The sequence below is a fragment of the Lissotriton helveticus genome, chromosome 7 (assembly GCF_964261635.1).
Source record: "Lissotriton helveticus chromosome 7, aLisHel1.1, whole genome shotgun sequence".
Lineage (NCBI taxonomy): Eukaryota > Metazoa > Chordata > Amphibia > Caudata > Salamandridae > Lissotriton > Lissotriton helveticus.
Window position 1 is genome coordinate 210,439,153 of NC_136068.1, and position 25,762 is coordinate 210,464,914.

Here is a 25,762-nt window from a genome sequence, read left to right on the forward strand (position 1 = left end):
GATACCCCCTCACAAAACTGAACGGTCAAACCATGACCAACATACCCCAGCACTTGTCAAAGAAATACTCGAACTAATACTCAACCAGCAATCTGCCTAAAACCGTAATGATACCCAAAAACACCGCCACCCAGAAAGGTAGGCGGGGAAGACACGCCTCCCTTTCTGCCCCCCAACCGCGAAGCGAAAGAGAAACAAGAAAATCAGCGCTGCATGGCCAATGCCCGGGCTAATACCTCACGAATCTCCAACAAGTAAAGTTCCATGCCCACACGGGACAAATGAACTCCATCATCCCTAAAGAATTCAACAGACTCAAACTTAATGTCCCTGTGTGAAATCCTGCTGAAACCAAGGCTTCTACAGCAACGAGACACCTCCGAATTCACTTTCTTCCTAGCCCGATCGACAGCCCTGGGATTCACCGCTCCTCTCCATATCCTGCGAGGGATTAACTCTGTCCAAAAAACATGACACCCAGCCCACCGTTCCTTAATGAGGCCTAAATCTCGTTTCATAGCTCGCAGCAAGACTACACCTTTCGTTGCACATAGGTCATTTTCTCCCAAATGAATGACTAAAATATCCGGGCAGACACCGCCCACCATGTTGTTGTTCAAACAAGGGATCAACTCTCTCCAGAGCATCCCGCCTTTACCCTTCCAAAGAACGTTAAACATTCGATCATTGAAACCAAGTAGATCTCCAAAGTAACTCCTCGCTGCCTGGACTCTGGCCCACTTGACAAAGGAATGCCCCACTATCCAGACCGTTACCACCGAGGAGCGAGGCCCAGCAACGGATCCTGAAAAAGAAAAGAGAGTTAGAATCCTGTGAAGGAGGATGACGCATGCGCCTCCTCCGCCGAGCTCCTCACATAACGCTGGAAACAGTTAGAAGACCAGCGCCCCAATCGCTTAATATCCCTTTCAGACCAATTTCTGTGAAAAGCTTCAGTGGCTGCACCTATTCTGAAAGAGTGAGTACCATAAATATTGCCATCGAGACCTATGTGCTGTAGCGCTTTGCGCAAAACCATACGCAATTGATAAGGTGTTACAGGGGTGCCATTGATATGTTGGAAAACCAGGACTTCATCGCCACCCCCACACAAGGAATGCCAGCGCCGCGCCAGCAGTAGAGGGCAAGTAAGCTTCGGAGCACATGCCTGTAACCACACACCTTTCCCCTTACCCGTCTGATCAGTTTTAGAACTGGCCAACCATACATGAACTCCCTCATCATAACAAAAAACGTCCTTCCAAAACAATCCACACTTATATTTTGAACCCAACAACTCCGATACCCTGAAAGCACCAAAAAACATGAACGCCATCAACATTGAGAAAAGACATGCCTCAAAATCATCCGAACAAACTAAAGGCAAAACCGTAATTAACCTGGCAAGAACTTGCCAAGATATAGGGGCTCTGGATCTACCAACGTGCCCTTGCTCCCTGGCCCAGCCCTCAAGCATCCTTCTACCAATTTCCCCCGCAGATGGAGGATAGCCCCACCACAACTTCCCCATGAAAGCAATCCCCGCCAGTTTCCCAGCAATGGTTACTTTGGTCAAACCCTTATCCATGAGGTCCAGTATAAAGTTGACCACATCATCCGACCGACTCGACAGATCCTCCCTTCTGACAGCACCAGATTCCAGAAATTCCTTCCACGCAAGGGAATACGCAGAACGCGTGGACACAGACAGAGAACCTACCACCAATTGAACGACCCGACCTCGCCGACGTGCCACAGATGACTCGGCATCGGAGTCGGGGATCTGTCCGCATCCCTCGCCAGTCCACGGAATCTCCCCCACTGTGAACGAGACAGAGCATCCGCAATGTCATTGTCCACGCCAGGAATGTGTAAAGCACGAAAATGAATATCGTGTTTCAAACAACCAAGAACAAAAACTCTCATAAGTTTCAACACTTGTTCGTCCCTGGCCGATTGGCGATTCACTATCTCCACCACCGCCATGTTATCCACACGAAACAGCACTTTCTTGTGCGCCAATTCCTCCCCCCACAGTGTCAAGGCGACCAATAAGGGGAACAGTTCCAGGAAAGTGATGCTGCGACCTCCATTCAACCATTCATCGGGCCAACGTTCCGCACACCATTTGCCATTCCAAAAGAGCCCAAAACCATCACTGCCAGCAGCATCCGAAAACATTTGTACATCCCACTGAAAGTCAACCTCTCTGACCAAGGGGACACCATTGAAGGAGTTCAGGAAAAACTTCCACATTCTCAAATCCTCCTTGACACCAGCAGACAGACGAACACGATGGTGGGGCAAATGATGACCTGCCAAAGCCCTGCCCAGTCTCCTACAAAATGTCCTGCCCGCTCTCACCACTCTGCAGGCAAAATTCAAATGACCCAAAAGCACTTGAATCTCTTTCACCAACACTTTTCTCTTTGACAACATCACATCCAGTAAGTCAATCATGTTGACCCGTTTGTCCTCGGGCAGTCGAGCAGACATAAGCACAGAGTCTATTTCAATACCCAAAAAGGAGAGGACAGTGGCAGGGCCCATTGTTTTCTCGGGAGCCAAAGGAACTCCCAAATCCTCCATGAGCCCTTGGAATGTGTCCAGAGCCTTCTGGCACTCCGCGGAGCCCGGGGATCCGACAAAGAAAAAATCATCGAGATAGTGTGTTACCAGGGTATGACCGGACTGATGGGAAAAATACCATTGCAGAAAAGTACTGAAACACTCAAACAAGGCACACGATATGGAGCAGCCCATCGGCAGCGCCTTGTCCACATACCATTTACCAGCGAACTGAATACCTAAAAGGCTCCAATCGTCCGGGTGGACAGGCAATAACCGAAAAGCAGACTTGATGTCACACTTAGCCATCTCAGCGGCTGCGCCCGCTGTCACAACAAGTGACATGGCCACGTCAACCGAAGAGTAAGAGACAGACACTGCCTCTGGGTCAATGAAATCATTAACAGACGACCCTTCAGGCCATGACAAATGTTGAATCAGCCGAAACTGCCCCGGTTCTTTCTTCGGGACAACTCCAACCGGTGAAACAATCAAGTTATGGATCGGCCAATCGTGAAACGGGCCAGCCATCCTCCCTTCATGTACCTCCTTATTAAGTTTGTCTTGTACCACTGTGGCATGTTCAGAAGCTGATTTTAAATTGGCAGACCACCTCCGTTCCCTAGAACCTAAGTAACCGAGTCGGAACCCAAACTGAAAACCTTCCAACAGTGTAACTTTTGCTGACTGATCTTCGAAACCATGGAGGGCAATACGCAGCTTTTCTAACTTAACTGGCGTACGAGCCCTTGGACCCAGCACCCTTAGCACCTCTGTATCCCCTTCCTCCTGAAAATTGTGAAGTCGTATTTGATGTTCCTGAAACCGTTTGCTTTCCATGTGTACCCTCCGATGGCTGATTGTCCCAACACTTGGACAACGGGTGCTTCCTACCACAACCTGAGCATTCATGTTTAAATTTACAATACTCCCTGGTACAGGAGCCCCTATTAAATTCCCAACAGAAACCAGACCCTGAGTGCTAGGTTGCAGTGGCCCCCACCCCTCCCCGGGTGGGCTTCCCCTGAAAGGGCCGGTAAACTAACGGCAAACCACTGGCCGTAAAAATGGTTTTCCCCCCTGACGCTGACCCCATTGTGTGTTGCCACAAGTCATTATCCAGCTCCCCCCACTTAGCCTCCGGGTCCCAAGCCATCCTGGCCCTAAATTCCTCATCATATTGAGACCAAGCAAAACCACCCCCGGTGATCTGGGCCTTGCGAATGACGTCCATGTATTTAAAAAGGGACACGCTGCGCTCAGGGAACTTTTCGCAATATACACTGGCATAAATCAAAAATGCAGCTGTCCAGTTTTCAATAGTTAAAGGCACTCTGGGGCGTTTTGCCAGCTCAAACTCCTCCTCCTTAGACCCCTCTTTAGACCGGACTTCCCTGTGGAGTAGCTTCAGTAGTTCCACATACTCACCATTCCAAATTCGTTCCTTGGTACTTAACATGAGATGAGCACCTAACGGTTTCGTAACCCCCATGTAAGGCAGTTTCTTGATTTTTAATTCTTTACTGGCCACAGGCTCTTTAACCTTGCTGGAAGCACCAGCCATAACACCACCTACCACCTTGTTCGTAATGTCTACCACATCATCTGTACCAACTGCTGTGTCTTTTACATATCGACCTTTGACCAGACGGCCATCACCACTAATCACTTCGGTTTCACCACCTGTACCCACAGACACCATCGTAGGTTTGGCCTGTGTGGCTGATTGCTCACCTGGCAACAGAGAGACCACTCTCGATGGCTCCGCCCGTGTCTCCGAGGTCAATGCATCCGGTCTGCGAGGCGCCCTACTCGATGGGCCGTGCTCTCTTCTCCCTTGCACTTGACTTTGGACCACTGGAGCCTGTAACACACTAGAAGAAACATGAGAGGGCACCCCCCTTTCCGGATCCCGCACTTCACCTTCTTCAGGACTCTCTTCGTCGTAGTCCAACACCACTGAATCGACACTGGTATGCAACAAATCACCACGGGTCTTACCCAACCCGGTATCAACCACCGTACATTTAAATGATTTTGAAACTCCAGGAGGGGGAGCAGACTGTACGCGCCTGTACCTCCCTGTGCGTTGACTCTGTAGCTCCTTAGCCGCCGGCAAGGCCTGCCACCTATACCTGCTACTCGGTGGGGCCAGCGGGGTCACGCCAGACCCTCGTGTGCTGGCCGCGGCGGGATCCCTCGGTGGAACAGAGAGGGCCGCGCTAGGCACTCTCCTCACTTCCCCTTGGCGAGATGGGACTGGACCGCGCCCTGCCAAGTCTGGACCTCCGCACCTATCCCTGTCCTGAAAAGAAAAGGTTTGGACTGGTGTGCTAGTGTTCCTACAAACTACATTCAAACCAGGCTCTGTCCCCCTCCAAGCACTATCCACACTCAGCATCTGACCCCTCTCCAAAGAACGTCCTCGAACAGTAGATCTCAAAGGCACCTCCCTAACCGGAGAGCCACCTATCACCTCTTCATCCTCACTGCAATCTAAATTATCCATTGCTAACACAGAAGAAGAAGGCTGAATAGGAGCTCTAGAACGCCACTCGTGGCCCGCACCCTCCTTCCGACCACTCCGCTGCGCGAGACCTGCTGCGCCAAAATGCTCCCACCCTGGGGAACCACACATAAAATATGGGCCTCTGGTATCACCAGTCAATAGCGGAACTGCACCCTTAGGCCCTTGTACCACCCCACCACTCACAGGGCCAACCCCCCTACCATGTTCCAACATCGTGCCCTGGGAGCCCACACCCCCTATGTTCAGTGCACCAGGAGTGCAAAGCCTTCCAGTGTTAAATACCACAGAAGAACTAAGAACTGCTGGCCCTGTACCAACAGCATATCGTGGGATACTATGGTCAGGAAGAAAGGATACGCGCCCCCCCATTGATATACTCCTGTCGTCTCTCTGAAGACTGTCATCCCCTCCCAGAAAAGCAAAAGACCCAAAATCCCCCGAACGTGGAGCCCCCTGCCCCAAAGCTACTCCAGAAAGCGAACCTCCTTCGCCCATTTGGGCCCATTCACCCTCACCCCTAGAACCCCCCCCAACAGACAGAACATCACCCACTGAAGACCCAGGCGTGGAAAATAATAAGGGGCTACCAACATTACCCCCAACATCCACCAAATCAATATTTGCACCCTGCCCAGAAACCACCTGCCCAGAAGAAATTGCCAGGCCCACTGAGTCCCTCCCAACATGAGGTAACACCAAGCCCGACTCCCCCTGCTCTCCATCCTGCCTCACAGAAACCAACTGCCTCGAAGGGGTTAAAAACATTCCAGTTGCCGCCTCATTGGAAAACTGTGACTCCTCGACAAACCACTGAGCGTCACGTGCACCAATTTGAACCCGCTCCTGATCCACACCTGGTAATGCAAACTGAACGGAGCCTCTGCGCGCACCACGCGCAGAAACTACCTCTGCATGCTGAAAGCGCCGCTCGACCAGAGGGTCCGAAGCGGAGCGCTTCTTGCTCCGTCCCCGGCCCCCTCGTCCCCGCCTCCCTGACGATGAAGGGACAGAACCCAACGGCTCCTTTAAAGACATCACTGCCACCCGCGCCGCTGAGGAGGGAAGAAGCGCGCCTCCCGACACCTGCGTCTGCCCCACCATAACGCCAGGCATGCCCGGGGCTCCCCCCGCCCCCACCGCCACACACGCATGGGGAGCCGGAGCAAAAGACGCCTCCCTCCCGCCCTCCACAGAAGCGCCGCGCGACGCCGGGGCTCCCACCTCCCCCGCAGACACACGCGTCAGCTGCTGAGGGGCCGGCTTTCCTAGTACCGGACCGGCCCCTATCGCTTACCTGGCTCGGGCGTCTCTTCTTCGGCGACGAGCATGCCAATACCGCCGCAACTACGCCAGCTGAAGCCTGGCGCTGGGGTCGCGCCTGCCCACCTCCTGTCACCAAATCCATGCGACCTGCTTCAGCAAGCAGGCGCATCGCCTCGATCACACGGGCATCCTCCATTGCCAAAGATACTGATATAATAAACCTAACAAAAGGCCTAACAAAAACCTCACACCACAAAACCCTGACAAAAAAGCTATAAGCCCACCTAGCCACCAGGTCACCAAACCTAAAATGGTGGCTGGTAGGCAGTGGGAGGGGAGTTTATAATTGGGCTATACTGGTCCTACTAGACCAGCCCAAATCTAGAAACTTCTGTTCCTCTTAAGGAGATACCCCTCGCAGCTCTCCCAAACCGCCCGGGGGAGGAGACCTCCCGGCGGTCGGCTCCCTCCCCCAAGCCCCCCTTCGCTTTAACTTGGTAAGTTCTTCGGCTCCCCAGTACGGTAAGAGGTCCCTCACTGGAACAATAAAAGGCTTGAGCCCCTTTGCTTCCTGAAGGCGCGCTTTACATTTGAGTGCGTCTTTCCATTCCCTAGCAGGGCGCGAGGCCCCGCACAGTAGGAAGGAAACGCGTTGTCCCTCTTTTGTTTTGTTAGAAGGCATGTTTCCAGAGTCAGCGCTTGAGTATGCGTATATTTTAGCAGGGCACAGGCAAGTTGGAAATAATACTTCAGTTTGTTCCTGTTTTGAAGGTAGAACCTATCCTAAAACTTTCACATTTCTTTCCTTCACAGGGAGTCCATGCTAACTCAGGTTAAGCCAGGGCTTTAAGTGGGATGAAAAAACTGGGGGGCGGGGGTCTCTCAATGGGGCGTGGCCAACGTAATTAAGGGCGTGGCTTAACAACACACAAGCTAAAAACTGTGCTTAGCATAGTGTGTCGCCTGACTTGTATTTTGCTGTGTCTGTCATTGTATCCAGATATATGATACAAGTTACATCATACCTGCAACAAATCAGGACTATTGGCTTTGTCAATGGTTGTTAGTTGCATAAGATAAATAAGCAGCAACTATGGCTTGTTTATAATATTGAAAAAGCTTCCACTTAAAGCCCTGTTGACACCACCACAATATTGCTGCCCATGAGTCATAGAGAAGGTAAATCCAGAGAGAAAATGACTCTCCTTAAAGGATTTCCCTTCCCCTACAACACTCACCTGGCATGACATCATGCCGTAACTTCTCCACTAGTGACAAGTGAGCAGTGTGAGCAGCGCACGTTAATGTGCAACGCTCAGCTGGCACGACGTCATGTCGTAACTTCTCCACTAGTGAGAAGTGAGCAGTGTGAGCAGCGCACGTAGATGTGTGCAGTCACTGCGGTCTTGAAAAAATGGACAGCCTGTGCCAGGAGGCACAAAACAGAGCCCGATACAGACCTGTTTCGAGGCCCTCTTGAAAAAACTGCTGGTGCTCAGACTCGGTGAGACCCGGCCCACTTAAAGCCCTGGGTTAATTGAAAAAAAAGAGGTTAAGGGAGAAGGGGCTTATATTATTCCTATATTGTTGCTGCATAATGTTTTTACTTTATTATAGGCACTACATTTCTGATATATATTAAACCTTTTATTCCTGAGAGTAATACCATTTTTTTTATGGGCATTTGAATTTTCCGCAGGCATGTTTAGGTCAACTATTTAAGGTCTCGTTGCCAGTATTTAAGGCTCCCTAATGGATTATCATTCAATATGTGTGTCTCCTACCTTGGTACAATATGGGCAAGTATTCTTCTTCCTCTCCAGGGGGCACTTCTTTGCATGGCGTAAAGAGGCAATGACATAGGAGATCCAGATAAGAATTGAAAGTTGCTATCTCTTATCTCTCATTAAATCTCCAGTTAACAGCAGATATAGAAGTACATTCTACCATTGGTGATCGGTTCTGATCATTGCAGATGCCGGTGGTCCCATGGCTCCAGCTTAATTTAATCTCACTGTCCTTGTTTTGTTGCAAAGTGCAGCGTAGACGGATCCTGCTAGGATCTCAGTTCCAAGATTCATGGACATACAGTATCGTCTTGCTAAACGTTAATTGGACATTCCATAATCCTTGCTCATTGACCACTCTCTTGCCAAATGTAATTTGCCAACGGTCTCTTTTTCTTGGTGGCAATATAATTTCAGATCCTGTAAGCAAGAAGGCAGAGGGGCATTGAAAAGGTTAGAACTGGCTGAAGTCAGTGAGGTCACGGATTTATTCCACATACTAATCTCAATCGCTAGTTAAGGACTGTAAATTCCTTCCGGTGAGCATTCTGGAAGGTGAGGATTGTTCTCAACTTTTGGGTTATATGGAAACAAGCTACACTTCTCTCAGGTGTGATTTTCATAGCTTATGGGCATCTGATATGAGTTGTAGCTGCTAGGTACCAACTTCATCTTAGAGGATGGAAGGTTGATCATTCCTAGAATATTCAAATGACATTTACAAGGAACAAGTAATTTAGGGTTGTATGTATCAAGCAAATTCGCATTCGCAAAGGCCGAAATTCGCAGAATTTCGGCCTTTGCGAATGCAAATTTGCTAAATGGAATGTATTAAGCAAAATCTGGTGCAAAATAAGGAATCACAAAATTTGCGATTCCTTATTTTGCAATTGCATTTAAGGAATCGCACAGTTTGTGATTCCTTAAATGCAATGTATGTAGCAAAAAAAATTTGCAAAATGCCCTTAAGGAATCGCAAATTACCACCAACTTCTAGTTGGTGGTAAGTTGTGCATTCCTTCAAAAATGCAAATTTTTGCATTTTTCAAAGTGCCATGTGACGCACAAACATGCCCTTAGGGCATGTATGTGCGCCATGTGTGCACCCATGCATATTTCAGGGGTGCAACAGGGTGTCCTTTGGACACCCCTGCACCCTTGAAATTATTCTCAATTTGCGATTAGCAAATTGCAAATCGCAAATTGCAAGGCGCCACCCCCCTTCGGGGAGTGGCGTCGTTAGTGGCAGCCAAAGGGCCGACCTAGCTGAGGTTCACTTCCGGGTCAGCCGACCCGGAAGTGAAAATTGGGCGAAGACCAATGGAATCGGGGCTTATTGACGCCCCGGAAGTAGTCGAAGGGCGCGAGGCTTAAAAGCCTGCGTCCATCTTAGGGGCCCCCTCTTTCGTCCGCTGACCGCCCAGGAGTCGGACGTCGCGTGAAGAAGGCATCGCGGGACCGTCACGTGGAAGTGAGCAGCGAGGGTCAATCCGACTCGTGATCCAGGTTAGCGGGCCGTGCAGTGTGTTGCGTGGTTGTTGGAAGTGATATGCATGCATATCTTAAAAGCGTGCGTGTGTTTTTTAATTGAGAGAGCGAATGGAGGTGGGGAAGCGTACCGCGCAGGGGGCGCGTTTAAATCTGAAGAGGGAACGGGTTGCAAGCATCGGGGGTCGCGCGCACACCGGAAGACAGCGAATCAGGTGTGTGGCAGACGCGGTGCGATTGGGATCCCTTAGCGCTCTCAGCTCCCACCTAACTCTGTTATTTTGAAATTGAATGGAACGATAACGAAGCGCTGTGATCGGGGTCCAGCGCGGTAATTTTAAAATACAAGAGGACTCTGCAAATACTCGTCTTTGTAATCAGTATCATGCGGACAGCGGGGGTCCCTGGGTAAAGCGCTGTTGCACGAGGTGGATGAGATGCATCCCCCCCTCCCCCTTCAAGGGATTTTAGGAAAGGCGCTCGCATAAGGGTTTCATCGAGGCGCAAGCAGGACAGTTATGTACTTTAAAGATTGATGCTCCTTGATGAGGTATTTGGACATCCTTTAGGGGAGGGTCATGTCAATAACAATTTTAGTCATTTAATATATGGGGGCTTTTGTAGAGGATAACGGCTTTATGTTGATAAAAGGGCTGTTATCAAATATCAGGAGGCAGGTTTCTTGTTGTCATCATACCCAGGGGGGCGAGCGCATGCGCATGAAGCACAACATGGTTATCTTGGCAAGCACAAGCCACGGTGGCTCACGCCTGGGTAGAATAGGGTCCGGGTAAAGGAGAGCACGGATTATCCAAATGCATGTAATGTCATTTAAAGAATTTTAACGCTTGTTTTCTTCAAGTGCAGGATGCCGCCAAAAAGGGCTCGGAAGGGCAAAGAGCCCTCAGCAAAAAATGATGGGTACCTCGCTTTTACGGAGCTGCTGGAGTTCACGAAAGAAAAAGGCGTGGATTGGGTGCTAAAGAACATGCGAGAAGGGGCTAGAGCAGACGCGAATCCGCAGGAAGAAAGAGGGAGAGGCAAGAGAGCGAGGCGTACGCCAGAAAGGTTTAAAGAGGCAACAAAAGGCAAGCGGCCCAGGGCGGCAGAGCCCCAACCAGCATCACCAGGTGAGGAGGAGGAGGTGCTAGAGACAATTGACTCGAATTCAGTTGCAGATAAAGACAAGGACGGCGTAGAGGGACAGCATGTTACTGCTAAGTCTACACAAATAGGAGGGATCCCTGTCACTCATGTGGGGGTGCCCTGTTCACAGGGTACGTTACCGCCAGTAGTGGCGCCACCAGGTAGCGGAGTGTCGCAAGTGTGGGTACAACCCGGAGGGGTCGCACAGTTACCAGGGATGCAATTATATGGTTCTCATGGGCAAGCAATTGGTAATGGCCCTATAAGCTCGATGATCCCCACCATGACATACCCGGCAAGTGGGGGGCCCGTAATGATGAATGCTTACTCGAATTTAGGGTGTCCATCACAGGCCCCAATAGCTAACACCGCTGTTGATTTGTCCGTGTCTCCTAATAGCCAGATACAAGGGGGGGCTGGGGGGCAGCCGACAGGTCACCCGATGTTGGCATTCAGCCCGTTAATGTTCGGTTCATCCTCAATGACCCTATCGCCATCTACGGGGATCACCTGGCACGTTCCAGCAGATATAAAAGAAAAGATACTCAGAGGTGAATATGTGGAGGTGTTTGACCTCATTAATGCAGGGGTGGCGTCAGGGAAGTCCAGAGGAGGGAAAGAGGGCGAATATAATCAAAAGAAGTCATGGGTAGAGTGGTCTATGAAGAATTGGATCACGGGATTTGCCATTTATGCCGCAGTTATACTTGAAAAATATCCCGTGTTGGGTCCTCAAATGATGAGTTACATATCCCTGATACATGGTGCGGCAGCTGAGTTTCCAGGCCTGGGGTGGTTAAAATATGATAAAATGTTCAGACAAATGAAAGCAGTCCACCCAGGTATATCATGGGACCAACGGGAGATCAATCTATGGCACACAGTGTTTTATTCTTCGCCCTCAACGTCTAAGACTAGTTCCCCTGCTCAGAGTCAGTCCTTTCGGAGTGACAAGGGAGTCGGTGATAAAAAACAGGCCTGCTGGCAGTTTAACAGAAACGAGTGTACTAGGGGGACCTCGTGCAGGTTCAAACACTGCTGTTCGTACTGCGGGGGAACATCCCATCCAGAAATCAGATGTTTCAAGAAAACTGGAAATCCCAAGGAACAGTCCACCCATACCACCCCAAAAGGAAAGCCACCTAAAACATCCGACAAGGCTCCCAACTCCCATTAAACGTCATGTCTTGACACACCTCCTTAGTAAGTATGATAAACTTGAGGAGGCTCAATTCCTGCTTCACGGTTTTACATTTGGTTTCCGTATCCCGTCTTCAGCCTCCCCCACTAATGTCTCGCCTCGCAATCAAAGCTCAGTGCTCCAGAATATGGAGGCAGCGCGAAACAAGATCATGAAAGAAGTCTCCTTGGGGCGGGTCGTGGGTCCTTACAAAGATCTACCTAACCCTGATCTGGTCTGCTCACCGTTGGGATTAGTTCCTAAAAAAGAGGTGGGGAAATTCCGCCTGATACATAACCTATCAAGCCCCCCAGGGTTATATGTCAATGACAAGCTAGACCCTGAACTGTGCACGGTGCGCTATACAACATTCGACACAGCCATTGAAAAATTGCAGGCGCTGGGTGAGGGAGCCTTAATGGCCAAAGCCGATATTGAGTCAGCGTTTAGGTTACTTCCGGTTCACCCAGAGGATACCAGGTTTTTGGGTTTCACTTTTGATGATAACTACTTCATTGACTTATGCATGCCCATGGGATGTTCTATTGCTTGTGCAGTTTTCGAGACTTTTGCCAGGTTCTTAGAATGGGCTGTTGAGCAATTCCTGACCTCAGACAAATCCCATGCATTGGTACACTACTTGGATGATTTTTTATTCATGGGCCCTAAGTGTTCCCAGTCATGCAGGAAGGCCCTGCTGGGCTTCCAGCACCTGACTGAAGCTCTGGGGGTGCCATTGGCAGCGGAAAAAACAGAAGGCCCAACTACATGTCTGACATTTTTGGGCATTGAAATCGATACCAGAACAGGTGTGTGCAGGTTGCCAAAGTCAAAAGTAAATGCCTTCAAGGCCGCAATTGATAGCTGCCTAGGAGCAAAGAAAGTGACTTTACACCAGTTACAAGTCCTCTTGGGCCAACTGAACTTTGCTTTGCGGGTCATACCAATGGGCAGGGCTTTCTCCAGGAGTATAGCAAGGGCAATGTCTGGGCTGCGTGCAAAGCACCACAGAGTGAGGCTATCAGCTGATGTGAGAAAGGACTTATTGATTTGGAAGTGTTTCTTGCAGGAATTCAATGGCACGGTGTTGTGGCGGTCAGCCAGCACCGCAAATGCCGACCTTGAGCTGTTCACTGATGCTGCAAGAAGTATTGGTTTTGGAGCGATTTTGGGCCCTAAGTGGTGCATGCAGCACTGGCCAGACGAATGGGTAGAACGAGGTCTGACCCGTAACGTTTCTTTCTTAGAGTTGTTCCCCATAGTGGTGGCGTTGCACTTGTGGGGGGATATGCTCTCAAACAGGCACATTGTATTTTGGTCAGACAGCATGTCAGTAGTGATGGTGATCAATAACCAGAGAGAAACCTGCACATGGGTGCTTCGTCTTTTAAAGGAGTTAATATTGCAATGCCTGAGCCACAATGTCCATTTCACTGCTAGGCATGTTCCTGGTGTTGAGAACGAAGCGGCTGATGCATTATCTCGTTTTAAGTTGACAGAATTCCGTGCACATTGGCCGCAAGCAGAGAAGACAATGACAGCTTTCCCAGCGGAGCTATGGAAGTTTGGTGCCCCACTGCCTCCGAGTTGATAGCAGCATCCTTGGCCCCCAAGACTAAGTGTATGTATCAAAAGTCTTGGGAATGTTATAAGACATACTTAAGGGGAGCGGGCCTTGTGGATGCTTTTGTGCCTCAGAGCGTGTTAGGATTCATAGTACAGCAGAAAGAGAAGGGGAAATCAGTGGCATTTATGAAAAGGCAATTATCAGCATTGGCATTCTATGCAGGGTTGCAGGGAGTTACAGACCCAACGAAAGACCAGAGGGTAAGAAGAGCTGTGAGGGGTTGGGAGCGCTTGACGCCCGGGGTAAAGGACTCCAGAAGGCCTATAGATGTAGGGAAGTTGGTAAAAATCTTGGAGACGTTGCCGCTCGTTTGTTTTCCCGCATACGAGACCCAATTATTTAGGGTGGCCTACGTTTTAGCCTTTTGTGGAGCACTACGGATCTCTGAATTACTCCCGGCATCTAAAACAGATAGGGTGGGAGGCCTAAGGTGTTCAGACATAATAGAGTCAGAAGATGTCCTGAGACTCAGAGTTCGAAGGTCGAAAACGGACCCTTTAGGTAAAGGGGCTTGGTTACAATTGGGTAGAGTAGAGGGCGAGTCTTTCTGTCCAGTTAACTTGATGAGAGGGTTTATGCAAGCCAGGCCTCAAGGGGCTGATGATAGAGTACTGGTTCACAGGAATGGTCTGCCCCTCGCCAGGTTCCAGTTTACAAGGGTAGTAAAAATGACCTTGGCAAAGATCGGGGTTGACCCGACCGACTTTACATCCCATTCCTTTAGGATTGGTGCAGCCACAACAGCGGCTGGCCTGGGGTTGCCCGAACAGGCGATTAAGAGATTGGGGCATTGGAAATCAACATGTTACGAACGTTATGTCCGCCCGCAATTAGTTTAACAGTCTTTATCATTTCTTTTCCGCCCTTCTGCCTAAGACCGTTCTTACAGTGTTTCTTAATGTTCACTATAGGTGCCTCCCCTAAGAGAATCCAAATATGTTGGTGCGGCCACTCCTTCATTCGCAGGGCAGGGGTGATCTTCAAAGAGACGACCGAAAAAAGGGTGCACATGGTGCAAGGATGGGACCATCATTGGGTGGGGATAGGCGGGCAGCTTCTAGCTGACGTCCCGAAGGATTTAAAGGCGGCTTTAGCCAGAGGCATGCCTTATCCAGATGTATTCGTGTTGCACTGTGGAGGCAACGATATGATTCCGGCAGGAAGGAGAGGAGTGAAGGAGTTCTTGTTTTCTACTTTAGCAGCTGTCAAAAATATTTTGCCCGAGGCTATATTATTATGGTCTGAAGTTATCCCGAGGCTGGTATGGTCGCGGGGCGCACCCATGAAAGCAGTGAATAAATCGATAAAAAGGTTAAATCAGTCGGTGGCAGAAATTCTGCAGAAATCCAGCATTAGAACTATTCGACACAAGTTGATACAAACGTCCAGGCCGGATTTATATGCGGTGGATGGAGTGCACCTTTCAGAGGCGGGCACTGAGATATTTATAGAAACACTCTTAGGAGCCATCTCCGAAGCTCTCGAGCGCGGGGGGGAGGTCGAGTCCGCCAGTAAGCGCCTCGCCCTGTGGCGGGGTTCCGGACAAGAATACCACGGGAACTTCTTGTCCAGTGACAGTTTTACCTCTGAACAGGTTTTCTAAATCATCATGGACTCCGGGCTGGCGGGAGAGTTGGGGCTGACCTGCTGGTGGCCTTGGCTTCTCCAGCCCTACCCCGGAAGCCGCTGGTTGCCCAAGTGGTGGCACATCATTCACCTGCGGCTCTGTTGACCGGAAGGGGGTTAACGTAAAGAGAGCAGGCTATCTGGGTTGTGGCCTGCTGGCGCAACCCGAAGTTAAAACAAAGGCCCATTGGAGAATGGGCGGTAAAAGAGTGTATATGTATATAAGTGTGAGTTTCTTAATACTGTGACGTAAAAATAATTTGGACTATAAATAAAGAAATGGGGGTCAATGAAGTAATTGACCTGTGAACTTGTTTCTAATAAACATGCACACTGCAGAAAATCAAGCAAGACTCCTGAGTTTAATTGTTGAAAGGGGGCCTCTCTTTATGCATGCATTGGGGGGGAGAGTGCACTTTGTATGCCATCTATGCAAGGCGCCACCCCCCTTCGGGGAGTGGCGTCGTTAGTGGCAGCCAAAGGGCCGACCTAGCTGAGGTTCACTTCCGGGTCAGCCGACCCGGAAGTGAAAATTGGGCGAAGACCAATGGAATCGGGGCTTATTGACGCCCCGGACGTAGTCGAAGGGCGCGAGGCTTAAAAGCCTGCGTCCATCTTAGGGGCCCCCTCTTTCGTCCGCTGACCGCCCAGGAGTCGGACGTCGAGTGAAGAAGGCACCCACCCACCCATCCCTAAAATCAGGACTTCAGGCAGGGCAGTAGCGGGGTTCCGGACAAGAATACCACGGGAACTTCTTGTCCAGTGACAGTTTTACCTCTGAACAGGTTTTCTAAATCATCATGGACTCCGGGCTGGCGGGAGAGTTGGGGCTGACCTGCTGGTGGCCTTGGCTTCTCCAGCCCTACCCCGGAAGCCGCTGGTTGCCCAAGTGGTGGCACATCATTCACCTGCGGCTCTGTTGACCGGAAGGGGGTTAACGTAAAGAGAGCAGGCTATCTGGGTTGTGGCCTGCTGGCGCAACCCGAAGTTAAAACAAAGGCCCATTGGAGAATGGGCGGTAAAAGAGTGTATATGTATATAAGTGTGAGTTTCTTAATACTGTGACGTAAAAATAATTTGGACTATAAATAAAGAAATGGGGGTCAATGAAGTAATTGACCTGTGAACTTGTTTCTAATAAACATGCACACTGCAGAAAATCAAGCAAGACTCCTGAGTTTAATTGTTGAAAGGGGGCCTCTCTTTATGCATGCATTGGGGGGGAGAGTGCACTTTGTATGCCATCTATGAGAATAACTTCCCATTCATTCCTGTGGGTTTCCTGGCCCATAGAAATTTATTGGAAAGTATTCCTTAAATGCGATTCGCAATTTGCTAATCGCAATTAAGGAATTTTAATAAAATCGCAAAAAAATGCGATTTTGTACATACATACCCATTTGCGATTCTCAAATAGCTATTTGGGAATCGCAAATGGGTATCTTGATACATATGGCCCTTAGGGAAGAGTTTAAGAATATACTGCACAAATCCTTAAATAATCAGAAACACACTCAGTCGTTCTGCCAGATTCGCTGGACCTTTGACAAACATAAAATGATTTTTAAAAGAAATAAATGATGGGGATATGATTTCTCTCTTAATACGAGTCTAAATCTACTCAAGGAAATGAAGTCTCTCATCAGTTGTTTGAACTTAAAGGGTGCTAGAATCCACTCCTGTGACTACGCATATATCCTGGAAAATTCAAGCTGTGTGGGGTGCCATCTCCCCTCTTTTTAAAATCATTGGAAAGCTTTGCTAAAGGACAACAGGTCTTTGAAGGTAATTTCTCTAGGGTATAACACGCATTGTATCCTTGATCATCAAGGCTTCCAGTTTGTTCAGCCTCCTTGCCCAGGGTTCAAGCACAACGACAAATTCTCTTAGACAGTATTGTTTCTTTGGTTAGCAAGAGAAACATATGTCAGGTTCCTTCCGCAGAGGTAGGTTGTGATAATATTCAATTGCTTTCTAGTCCAGAAGTCATGGGGGAAGTACAGGATGATCCTTGGCCTGAAGTCTCTCAACAGATTCATTTTCACAGTCCCTTTCATGATGAACACTTACAGCAGATCATTCCATTGATTTCTTCGGGAGGCTTTCTGACAAAGATTGACAACACATTCCAATTTCAGAATCTTGTCAACAGTCGTTCAAATTTTCTGTGGGGAGAGGCCATTTTCAATTTTGAATCTTCTTTTATAGCCTGAAGACTGTCCCAAGAGCTTTCACAAAAATGTTGGCTCCATTGATAGCTCTTCTTCTCAGAGGATGTAGATCCATCTCTGTCTTGACAACCTCCTAATCCAGTCTCATTCACAGTCACAGTTTTGATTGTCACCTTTTGATTGCCACCCAAACGAGTGACTTGAACTCTCCAAATATTTGGTTTTCTTATCAATCTGAAGAAATACCAGCCATCTCTATCTCACACTTTGTAGTGTATTGAGTATGATTCAGGAGTTATGAAGGGATTGTATGTCTCCCACCCTCAAATAGGATAAAATTATGCGTTCATGTGGAGCAGCTCTTGAGCCAGTTGGAAGCTCCAGTGGGAGAATGGCTTTGGGTCCACAGGGAGAAGGTAATGTGTAGTTTTTTCTCCTGTGAGGCTTTAAAAAAGGAAAGTAAACAGAAGAGAATGTATTTTACTTAAAACTTTTAATTTATTTTTGTTTTAGACAGCACCCTTGTTCATGATACCTTGGCACATTTTCATCTAGTACGTCTGGTCAGGGACATTGTTCATCACCGGTACCCAGTTTCAGAAAAGTAAAGCCTACATCTTTGTGACAAAACCAATCCAGCACCATTAATCTAAGTATCTAATGCCTGCCAACCTACAGCTGCATTATTTTCCCTCCCACATCACACAATTCTAACTATAGATGCCAGCAGTTCGGGTTAGGGAGCTATGAAGCAGTATCTATCAGCTCAGGGTCCTTGGTCCACTGAGAAGCAGCATAGTCCTCCAGTTGGGGGGAAATAATGACAGCAGTGAGAGCTCTGCGGTAGTTTTCAGCTCAGTGTAGGGGGTTTGCTATCACAGTACCCACAGACAATTTGGTGATGAAAACTTACCTAAATCATCAGTTGAACGATACGTCTCTGGCTTTGAATTCTGTTATTTTCATGGGCAGAGAAGAATCTTCTTTCCAGAGAGCAGTTCCTATCTGGGGATTCACAATCTTCAGACAGACAATTTAATTGGAGTTTATCTGAGTTGTCAGCAGTTTTCCCTTTGTCACCTAGGTTTTCAGAAACTGTGCCTCAGATGGGGTGTGCTATCAGTAGACCTATTTCCAGTCAGACAAATGTCCATCTTCCCCAATGATTCACAAGATTAGTGGATTCAAAGGCTGTTGGAACAGATGCCCTGCAACATACTTCACCATGGTTCCTTCTACATGCCTTCACTCTGATTCTACTAATTTCCTGGACTTTGTCCAGATTTTGTAAGGAACATGCATAGGTGATCATAGAAGACCACAATCAACAAAGGGAGAGATAGGGTTATAGGGCACTCTTAGACCCCAGTCAGTTATCAGATAAACAAAAGAAGAGTGTCCCTCAGAGAAGCGTTGTAGCACGTAAGATTCGAGGCCAGTTGTAAGTGGTCAGATACACAGACCAATTTCACGAAAAAATACAAGATTTTTTCAAGAAACCCTCACTCACCCTAGTGGTGACATGCTTCATCATCGGGTCCACCGGGAGAGATCGAATACCTCCCCGGTGTGCTGCGACGCCAGGATACTGCGGAGCAGGTTCTTGTGAGGGTAAAGTGTGAAAAAAGTTACGTGAATTTAAAAATGTCCAGGGTTGTACCAAAAAATCATTTATTGGCTGGTCAACCTGACATATTAAAAATTAACTATGTGTAGGGAGAACTAACCAAATAGAATATACTTGTGTTTCCCTATTAAAGAGAGGTCAACATGTTTCTGCCCGTGGTATGTGTGACTTTACAGGGCTTTCTTCAGGACCAGTTTGTGAGTGTCACCTTAACAGGTGTGGGCGCGCTAAGGCCCACCCTGCCAAAGGCGGTGAAAGTTAAAAATAGCACTATGTATAAAAAGGTGCATTAAAAGAAACAAACTAATAAGTCTGGGGAATTACCTCTGTTATTCGATCTCTCCCGGTGGACCCGATGATGAAGCATGTCACCACTAGGGTGAGTGAGGGTTTCTTGAAAAAATCTTGTATTTTTTCGTGAAATTGGTCTGTGTATCTGACCCCTTACAACTGGCCTCGAATCTTACGTGCTACAACGCTTCTCTGATGGACACTCTTCTTTTGTTTATCTGTGATCATAGAAGAGCCTGTCTGGCCAAGAAGAATCAGTTTCAGAAACTTTTTGTCTTTTTGATGGTACTTTTTCTAATAGATATTTTCAAGGCAAGGGTAATTGGGGAATTAGTTTCTTTCCAGTGGCTCTATCCTTATGGAAACATCGTTGAGGCAAGAGCTGTTTTGAATTTAGGTCCTAACTTTCTCCCCAAGGTAAATTCTTTTTTTCACAGAGAGCAGGAGATTATGCGTCCTTCACTGTTGGATGTCTTTTTCTAAGACAGTTCAGTCCTTGAGGTGGTAAGAGCTTGCAAGTTTATTTGCAGAAGACAGTTGTCATTAAGCAATGAGACAGCTTTTTTGTAAGTTTTGGTTCAATCAGAAGGGGGTAGAAATCATCTAAGGCTAATCTTGGAACATGGATTAAACCTGTCACCACTTTAGTTTATGCGAATGCTAGCAAGGATTTGCCAGACACTGTGCTTGCACATTGAGCCAGGGATATGAATGTTCCTTGGGCAGAGTGGGCTGCGGTTTCCATTGTTGATTTATGCAGGGCATTTACGGGCATCTCCTTCTATGGTTAATCCTCACTACAGGCTAAATGTGGTACAGAATAATACATTGATTTTTTGTTAAGGTATTCTCTCTGAAGCATCTCCCTTATAAACTATCATGACCTGCCGTTTAAAGATGGTTATTAGGTTTGTTTTGTGCTTCTTTTCATTGTGTCATAATAAAGATTTCTTTTTGTTGATTATCACACCCAGAAGGTGCTATCTCTTTTTCGGTACGTCTGTTTGAAATGTGTCAGATCTATATGAAGGCATGCTGCTTGGGTATAACCTCATTATGTAAGGAATGGGAAGAGGTATGAGATATTGAGGTAAATTTCTGAATTACTTACCTGTAATATTAATTAATCCTGTTTTTTATCTCTGGTCCCAGTACTTACAACCTGCCATCCCTACCTCCTTAGTCTTCTTTTCCGTTCTGATGCTGTGCACTAAAAGAATTTCAGGACGTGGGCTACAAGGGTGGTTTATAGTAATTGTTCTACGGAGGGTTCATGAAAATAATAAAAGGCTTGGTAGGTGGTGTTCAGGTTGGTTACACAAGAGGAGTATCTCATTATGCAAGTACTGGGATTAAAGACGAAGAATCAGAGTAATAAAGATTACTGGTTAGCAATCCATGCAATAGGAGCCAACATCCGCATGCAGGCTGCAGTTCTTCAAGGGAATGTATGCTGCAGAGCGCAGCAAATGTTCCCCAGTGTCGCTATTGCAGTTGGGGTGAGTGTCCACAGGTATTGCTATTATTAATGCAGCCGATTCAGTGGCATCTGTGGCCTAGGAATGTTAGTGGCTCCTGGAACTCCAATTCAACCAGTCTTTTTCAATCCAATGGACAAGCCGGTCAGCCCGTTTTTCAAGGGAATGGCCTTTAAAAACTGGGCTAAACCACACGTGCCATTTTCCCGCAAACGCAACCACGCATACGCCTTACCCTGGCTTATGCATGGTTAAGGCATATGCACAGTCTAGATGCTGAAATGGGTGGGCCCAGGAACAGGAAGGATCGTGAGAGAATGTGTTGATGTAAGTGGGGCTGGGGCCGGGTTTTGGGTGAGTGGGGGTGGTATTTAAGGGTTGAGGTCATTTTTAGGGCTGGATCAGGGTACTTTTGAGGGCTTGTGGGGGCCAGGGTACTTTTTAGTGCTTGTGAGGGGTCGGTGACGCTTTTTAGGGCTCAGGGGAAAGCGGTCGGTGCAGTTTGTTTTTAGGTCTCATGGGAGATTAGTTTTTAGGACTCAAATTGTGGTGGTTAGCTTTTATGGCTCATGGGGGCACGGGCAGTTTTCAGGGCTTGGGGGTGGGAAGTTTTTAGAACTCACGGGAGGGGCTTGTCGGGTAGTTAACCACTGCAGAGGCCTGCCTGCAACCAGTATTCAGCTCAAGAATGATGGCAGCAGGAACTAAAGTCTGACTGGTTCCCACTCAATGTAATCAGAGACCACTGTGTAGAATTGTGTAAGGTAGTCTAGTGGTTGGGGGGCGGAGTTAAGGGAGGAGCAGGAACGGGAGGAGCCGGGGAACAGGAACCAGACAGTTAGTGTAGGGACAGGGTCGAGATAAGTTGCAAGTAATAAAGCTCCTGAATATAAGAACCTGTGTCTGTGGTTCTTTGTAGCAAGATGCTACAACTGGGAACGAGGGTGGGATAGGCATGACTGAAGCCTACAGAACCCCATCAGAGCGCCCTGTCCCCTGCAGCGTCGAAAAGAAGAATCCGCTGCCGTGTGATGCTGCCAGTTAAAAGAAGAGATCAGCAGCAGGTGACCCTGCCCCTCCCGTGACTGTGGGAGCCCAGAGGGAGCCGCTACCACGAGCGCTGAAACGCTCGAAAAGAAGAAGCCTTTCGCGCCGAAAGCGCGAGTCCCGCCCGATGCGTGAGCTTTGGCACGCCTATCGGCGCCGAAGAGCGGGAACCTAGAAAGTGAGGTGGGAGCCTACCCCAACCTCACCTGATGACTACTGTGGCCGAAGAAGAGTGAATCCTGGTGTGGACTGCCCCCACGAAGGTCTGCTGCCACGCGCTGCTGAGCGCGGTGAAATTGGAGCCCGAGTGAGTTCCGACGTCGGAAAACCTCACGCCGGATGCGTGGGTTTTGGCACGCTGCCGCCGAAGGACCCTGCAAAGTAAGGCGGGAGCCCACCCCAACCTCACCTGACTGCAGCAGTGACCAGAGGGAGCTGAATCTGGAGGGTGCTGCTCCTGAAAACGACTGCCGGTGAGTCCTGTGTGAAGAAAAGGGGTCGAATGAAGAGAGAGAAAGTAGTGCCTGCAGATAACCACGGCGGCCATCTTTGAGTCAGGCAACTTTTGGGACACCTTCCCTGTGCAAACTGTAGGCGGCCATTTTGAAGTCAGGCATAAAGACAGAAACAAGCATTGATAAGAGCAAACAAACAAGCATTGGCAAGAAGAGACAAACAAGCATTGACGAGAGCAAATAAACAAGCATTGGCGAGAAGAGACAAACAAGCATTGGCGAGAGCAAATAAACAAGCTTTGGCGAGAAGAAACAAACAAGATTTGATAAGAGCAAATAAACAAGCAGTGACGGATAGAAGGAATAAACAAGCACTGGTAAGGACAAATAAAGCAAACACAAGAGTCGACACAAAACAAACACGAGCGAGTGCAAGAGGTGCAGCAAGGAAACAAGCATGAGTGAACGCAAGAGACTGACATCGAGCAAGCACGAACACCTGCATGAGGTGCAGTAAGCAAACAAGTGTAGGTAAATACGAGCAATAGGTAAAGGTGATCGTGAACACATAGCGAAGAGCGCAAAGGGGAGAAGAGCTGCAGGACAGAATCGCATGAGATTCAGAAAAAGGCAAGACTGCGAAGGACGGTCCCAGAAACAAGCACAACATACACTGAGGTGACTGAAGGATTTGCACTAGCGTGAAGGGAACGCCCGAACGAACAAAGATCATCAACGTCCCAACAAATGACCAGACCGAAGGTCTCGAATACAGAGGATCAGCTAAGAAGACGAAAAGCCGAGTGAACAGCCCGTGCCCTGCGAACATAATCGATCAGAATCCTCCTCTCATGGCGGGGGAAGGAGTAGCACAACGGCGCAACCCTTGCATCAAAGAACCACCCCCAGGGGTGCAGTATGATACTTGGAGTCTGTGTCTCGAACGGAACAAATGGCTGGCAACATTGGGTGACTTCCTGGACGCCAATGGTGAACAAAGAGAGAGAAAATGTCTAATGCTACTCCTCCATCTGGTGGGTCCTGAGGGCTGATGCCCAATCAGAACATTCTCCAAAAAAGACACAAAAATCTATGAAAGACTCCAAGAGAAGCTATCTGCCCATCTCTCCGCACAAGCAGATGTGGATCATGACCGCATCGTCTTCAACACAGCTCGGCAGGAACCAGGCGAACCATTGCCAACCTTCATCAGTCGGCTGCAAAACCTGGTACAAGTCTGCCATTTCAACACCTTCACGAATGAGGATGCAGTTCGACTCCGGATAATTGAAGGCTGCGCAAACCCCGCAACAAAGCCCAAGATCCTGCGAGGGCATTGGTCGTTAGAAGAAACCATTAGGAAGGCTGAACTTGGAATGCACGTCAAGGCAAGAGACAGATCAAAGGACCTGGCTCTGGAGGCAAATTGTCTAGATGCCTGGACAGAGAAAACTCAGAAAACAAACAAAACGAAAAGGAGAGAGAGGGAAAGCAGACCAGTGAAAAGACAAAGTGACAAGAGAAGTGACATGGTGTACTCCGAGTCAACCAGTCAAAGGACAACCCCAAAGAGTTCTTCACACTCAAGGTGTCATTCAAAGTCTGATGAGGAGGGAGCGTCAAGCGAGACAGATCGCACTCCTGGACAAGATGGCAACCTGCACAACAGGAGGGTAAGGAAGACAAACTATAGAAGAAGAGGTCAATATGGTCAAAACTGGAAATCGGCGCACTCGGAAGACTCTTCGTCAAGTTGTGAAGATGAGTCCGAGGAAACATCCAGCAGGAGAACACATCACGCCCGTATCATAGATGTCCGAGCACCAAACAAAGGGGAAGAAGAAACAGGTCGCATAAGACGAACTGATCCTCCCCAACAACGAACAGGAAAAGACCAACGCATCAATGGCACCTGTGACAACGAAGAAACTGAGAAGAAGTCGTTGACATCGTGTGAGAAGGGCAAAGATGAAAAACCTCGAGATCAAACACAAAGAACAAGCGCGTGGTTGTCGAACAACCTCCCAAATAAAACAACACCAAAGACAAGTCGACAAAGGCGCCAGGAGGAGCGTTTTGAAGACAACCCTGAGTTAAAGAACAACCTGTCACGGCCTACTCATTTCAGAAATCCATCACTCGATACACTCTCAAAGGAACATCTCAAAGAGAATATGGCTAGGAACTCCTCTGATTCAGAGAGCGCGTCTGTCCGATCCTGGAAGTCGACAGAGGACTTCTCTGACTCAGAAAGCATGTCCGTCCAATCCCTTGAGTCGACTGAGTCAGGGTCCCGACAACAGCCATGGCATCAACCACATGAACACACCATGGAGCCAAAGGACATTTTCCCCGTCGAGAGCAACATATCCCACACTAAGGTCTCTGAAAACTCAGTCATTTCACAAGACAACCTGACATGTCAGTCGCAGATATCTCCAGACATAGATCATACACCATCACCCCTGAAGGGGTCCGCGAGGCTGACTCGAAGAGCCTACACAAGGAAAACAGAGATAGTGGACCTTAGTCACCGGAGGGGAAGTGGCCAGCCAGTCACTCCGCAAGGAAAGCCGGACGTGTCAGTAGAGAGAGATCATCATCATATGCACAGATAGCCCAAGAATTAGCCAGACATCCCGAGGCCGCGAATGAGTTACCGAACCACACCAAGACAATCTCTCCAGATAGCACCGTACTGTCTGGTATACATGACCCTGAACTGGAGGGCCGTGTTGCCCTCGACCGGACAAGACAAAAGGAAGTAAAAGTAGAGACGGGTGCTTGGAAGTGAACAAGAACATTATCTACTCATGAAAGAGATCGAGCATCTGTTCCAACAGCAGTTACACCACAAGAAGGAAACATGATGACTGCGGAATGTGAGAATAAACAGTTCACACGCAACGTAGTTAAGGATAGCCTGATTAAGACAACGGAAAGATTGACTGAAGCCAAGCCCACCACTGATTCGACACTACTGAGGCTTGAAGAACAGGCTGTCTGCCGACCCGTGTGGTGGATTGAAGAATTGCGAACACTGTGGAAATTAAACCCATTTTGTTAAGAAAGAGGGAGATGTAGAATTGTGTAAGGTAGTCTAGTGGTTGGGGGGCGGAGTTAAGGGAGGAGCAGGAACGGGAGGAGCCGGGGAACAGGAACCAGACAGTTAGTGTAGGGACAGGGTCGAGATAAGTTGCAAGTAATAAAGCTCCTGAATATAAGAACCTGTGTCTGTGGTTCTTTGTAGCAAGATGCTACACACTGCACCAATGTAATGACAAACGTCTTGCATTTATCTCACTGACGCCAGCAGGGAAAGTCCATCAGAGCAAGCCAATGACCAAAACGTCACTATGGTGTGCACAAAAATGACTATGAAGCTCCCAAGCTTTTTACACAGCTCTGAATTTTGCTTCTTTACTGGTGCAGGTGTTTCTTCCTCCAGACATATTCTAAATAAACAACTTCTGTACAC

The 25,762-nt window shown here is 48.3% G+C and overlaps 1 protein-coding gene across 1 annotated transcript in view; it reads right to left on the bottom strand.

Annotated features, from left to right (window-relative positions):
• Positions 1–203: 203 nt before the first annotated feature.
• Positions 204–25,762, bottom strand: part of LOC144769004 (uncharacterized) — a 59,919-nt gene continuing 34,360 nt past the window's right edge. The window contains exons 2-3 of the mRNA XM_078652999.1: positions 4,303–4,706; positions 204–805 (exon numbers count right to left, since the gene is read on the bottom strand). Coding sequence (XP_078509125.1) covers positions 204–805; positions 4,303–4,706 — 1,006 coding nt within the window. The remainder of the gene's footprint in view (positions 806–4,302; positions 4,707–25,762) is intronic.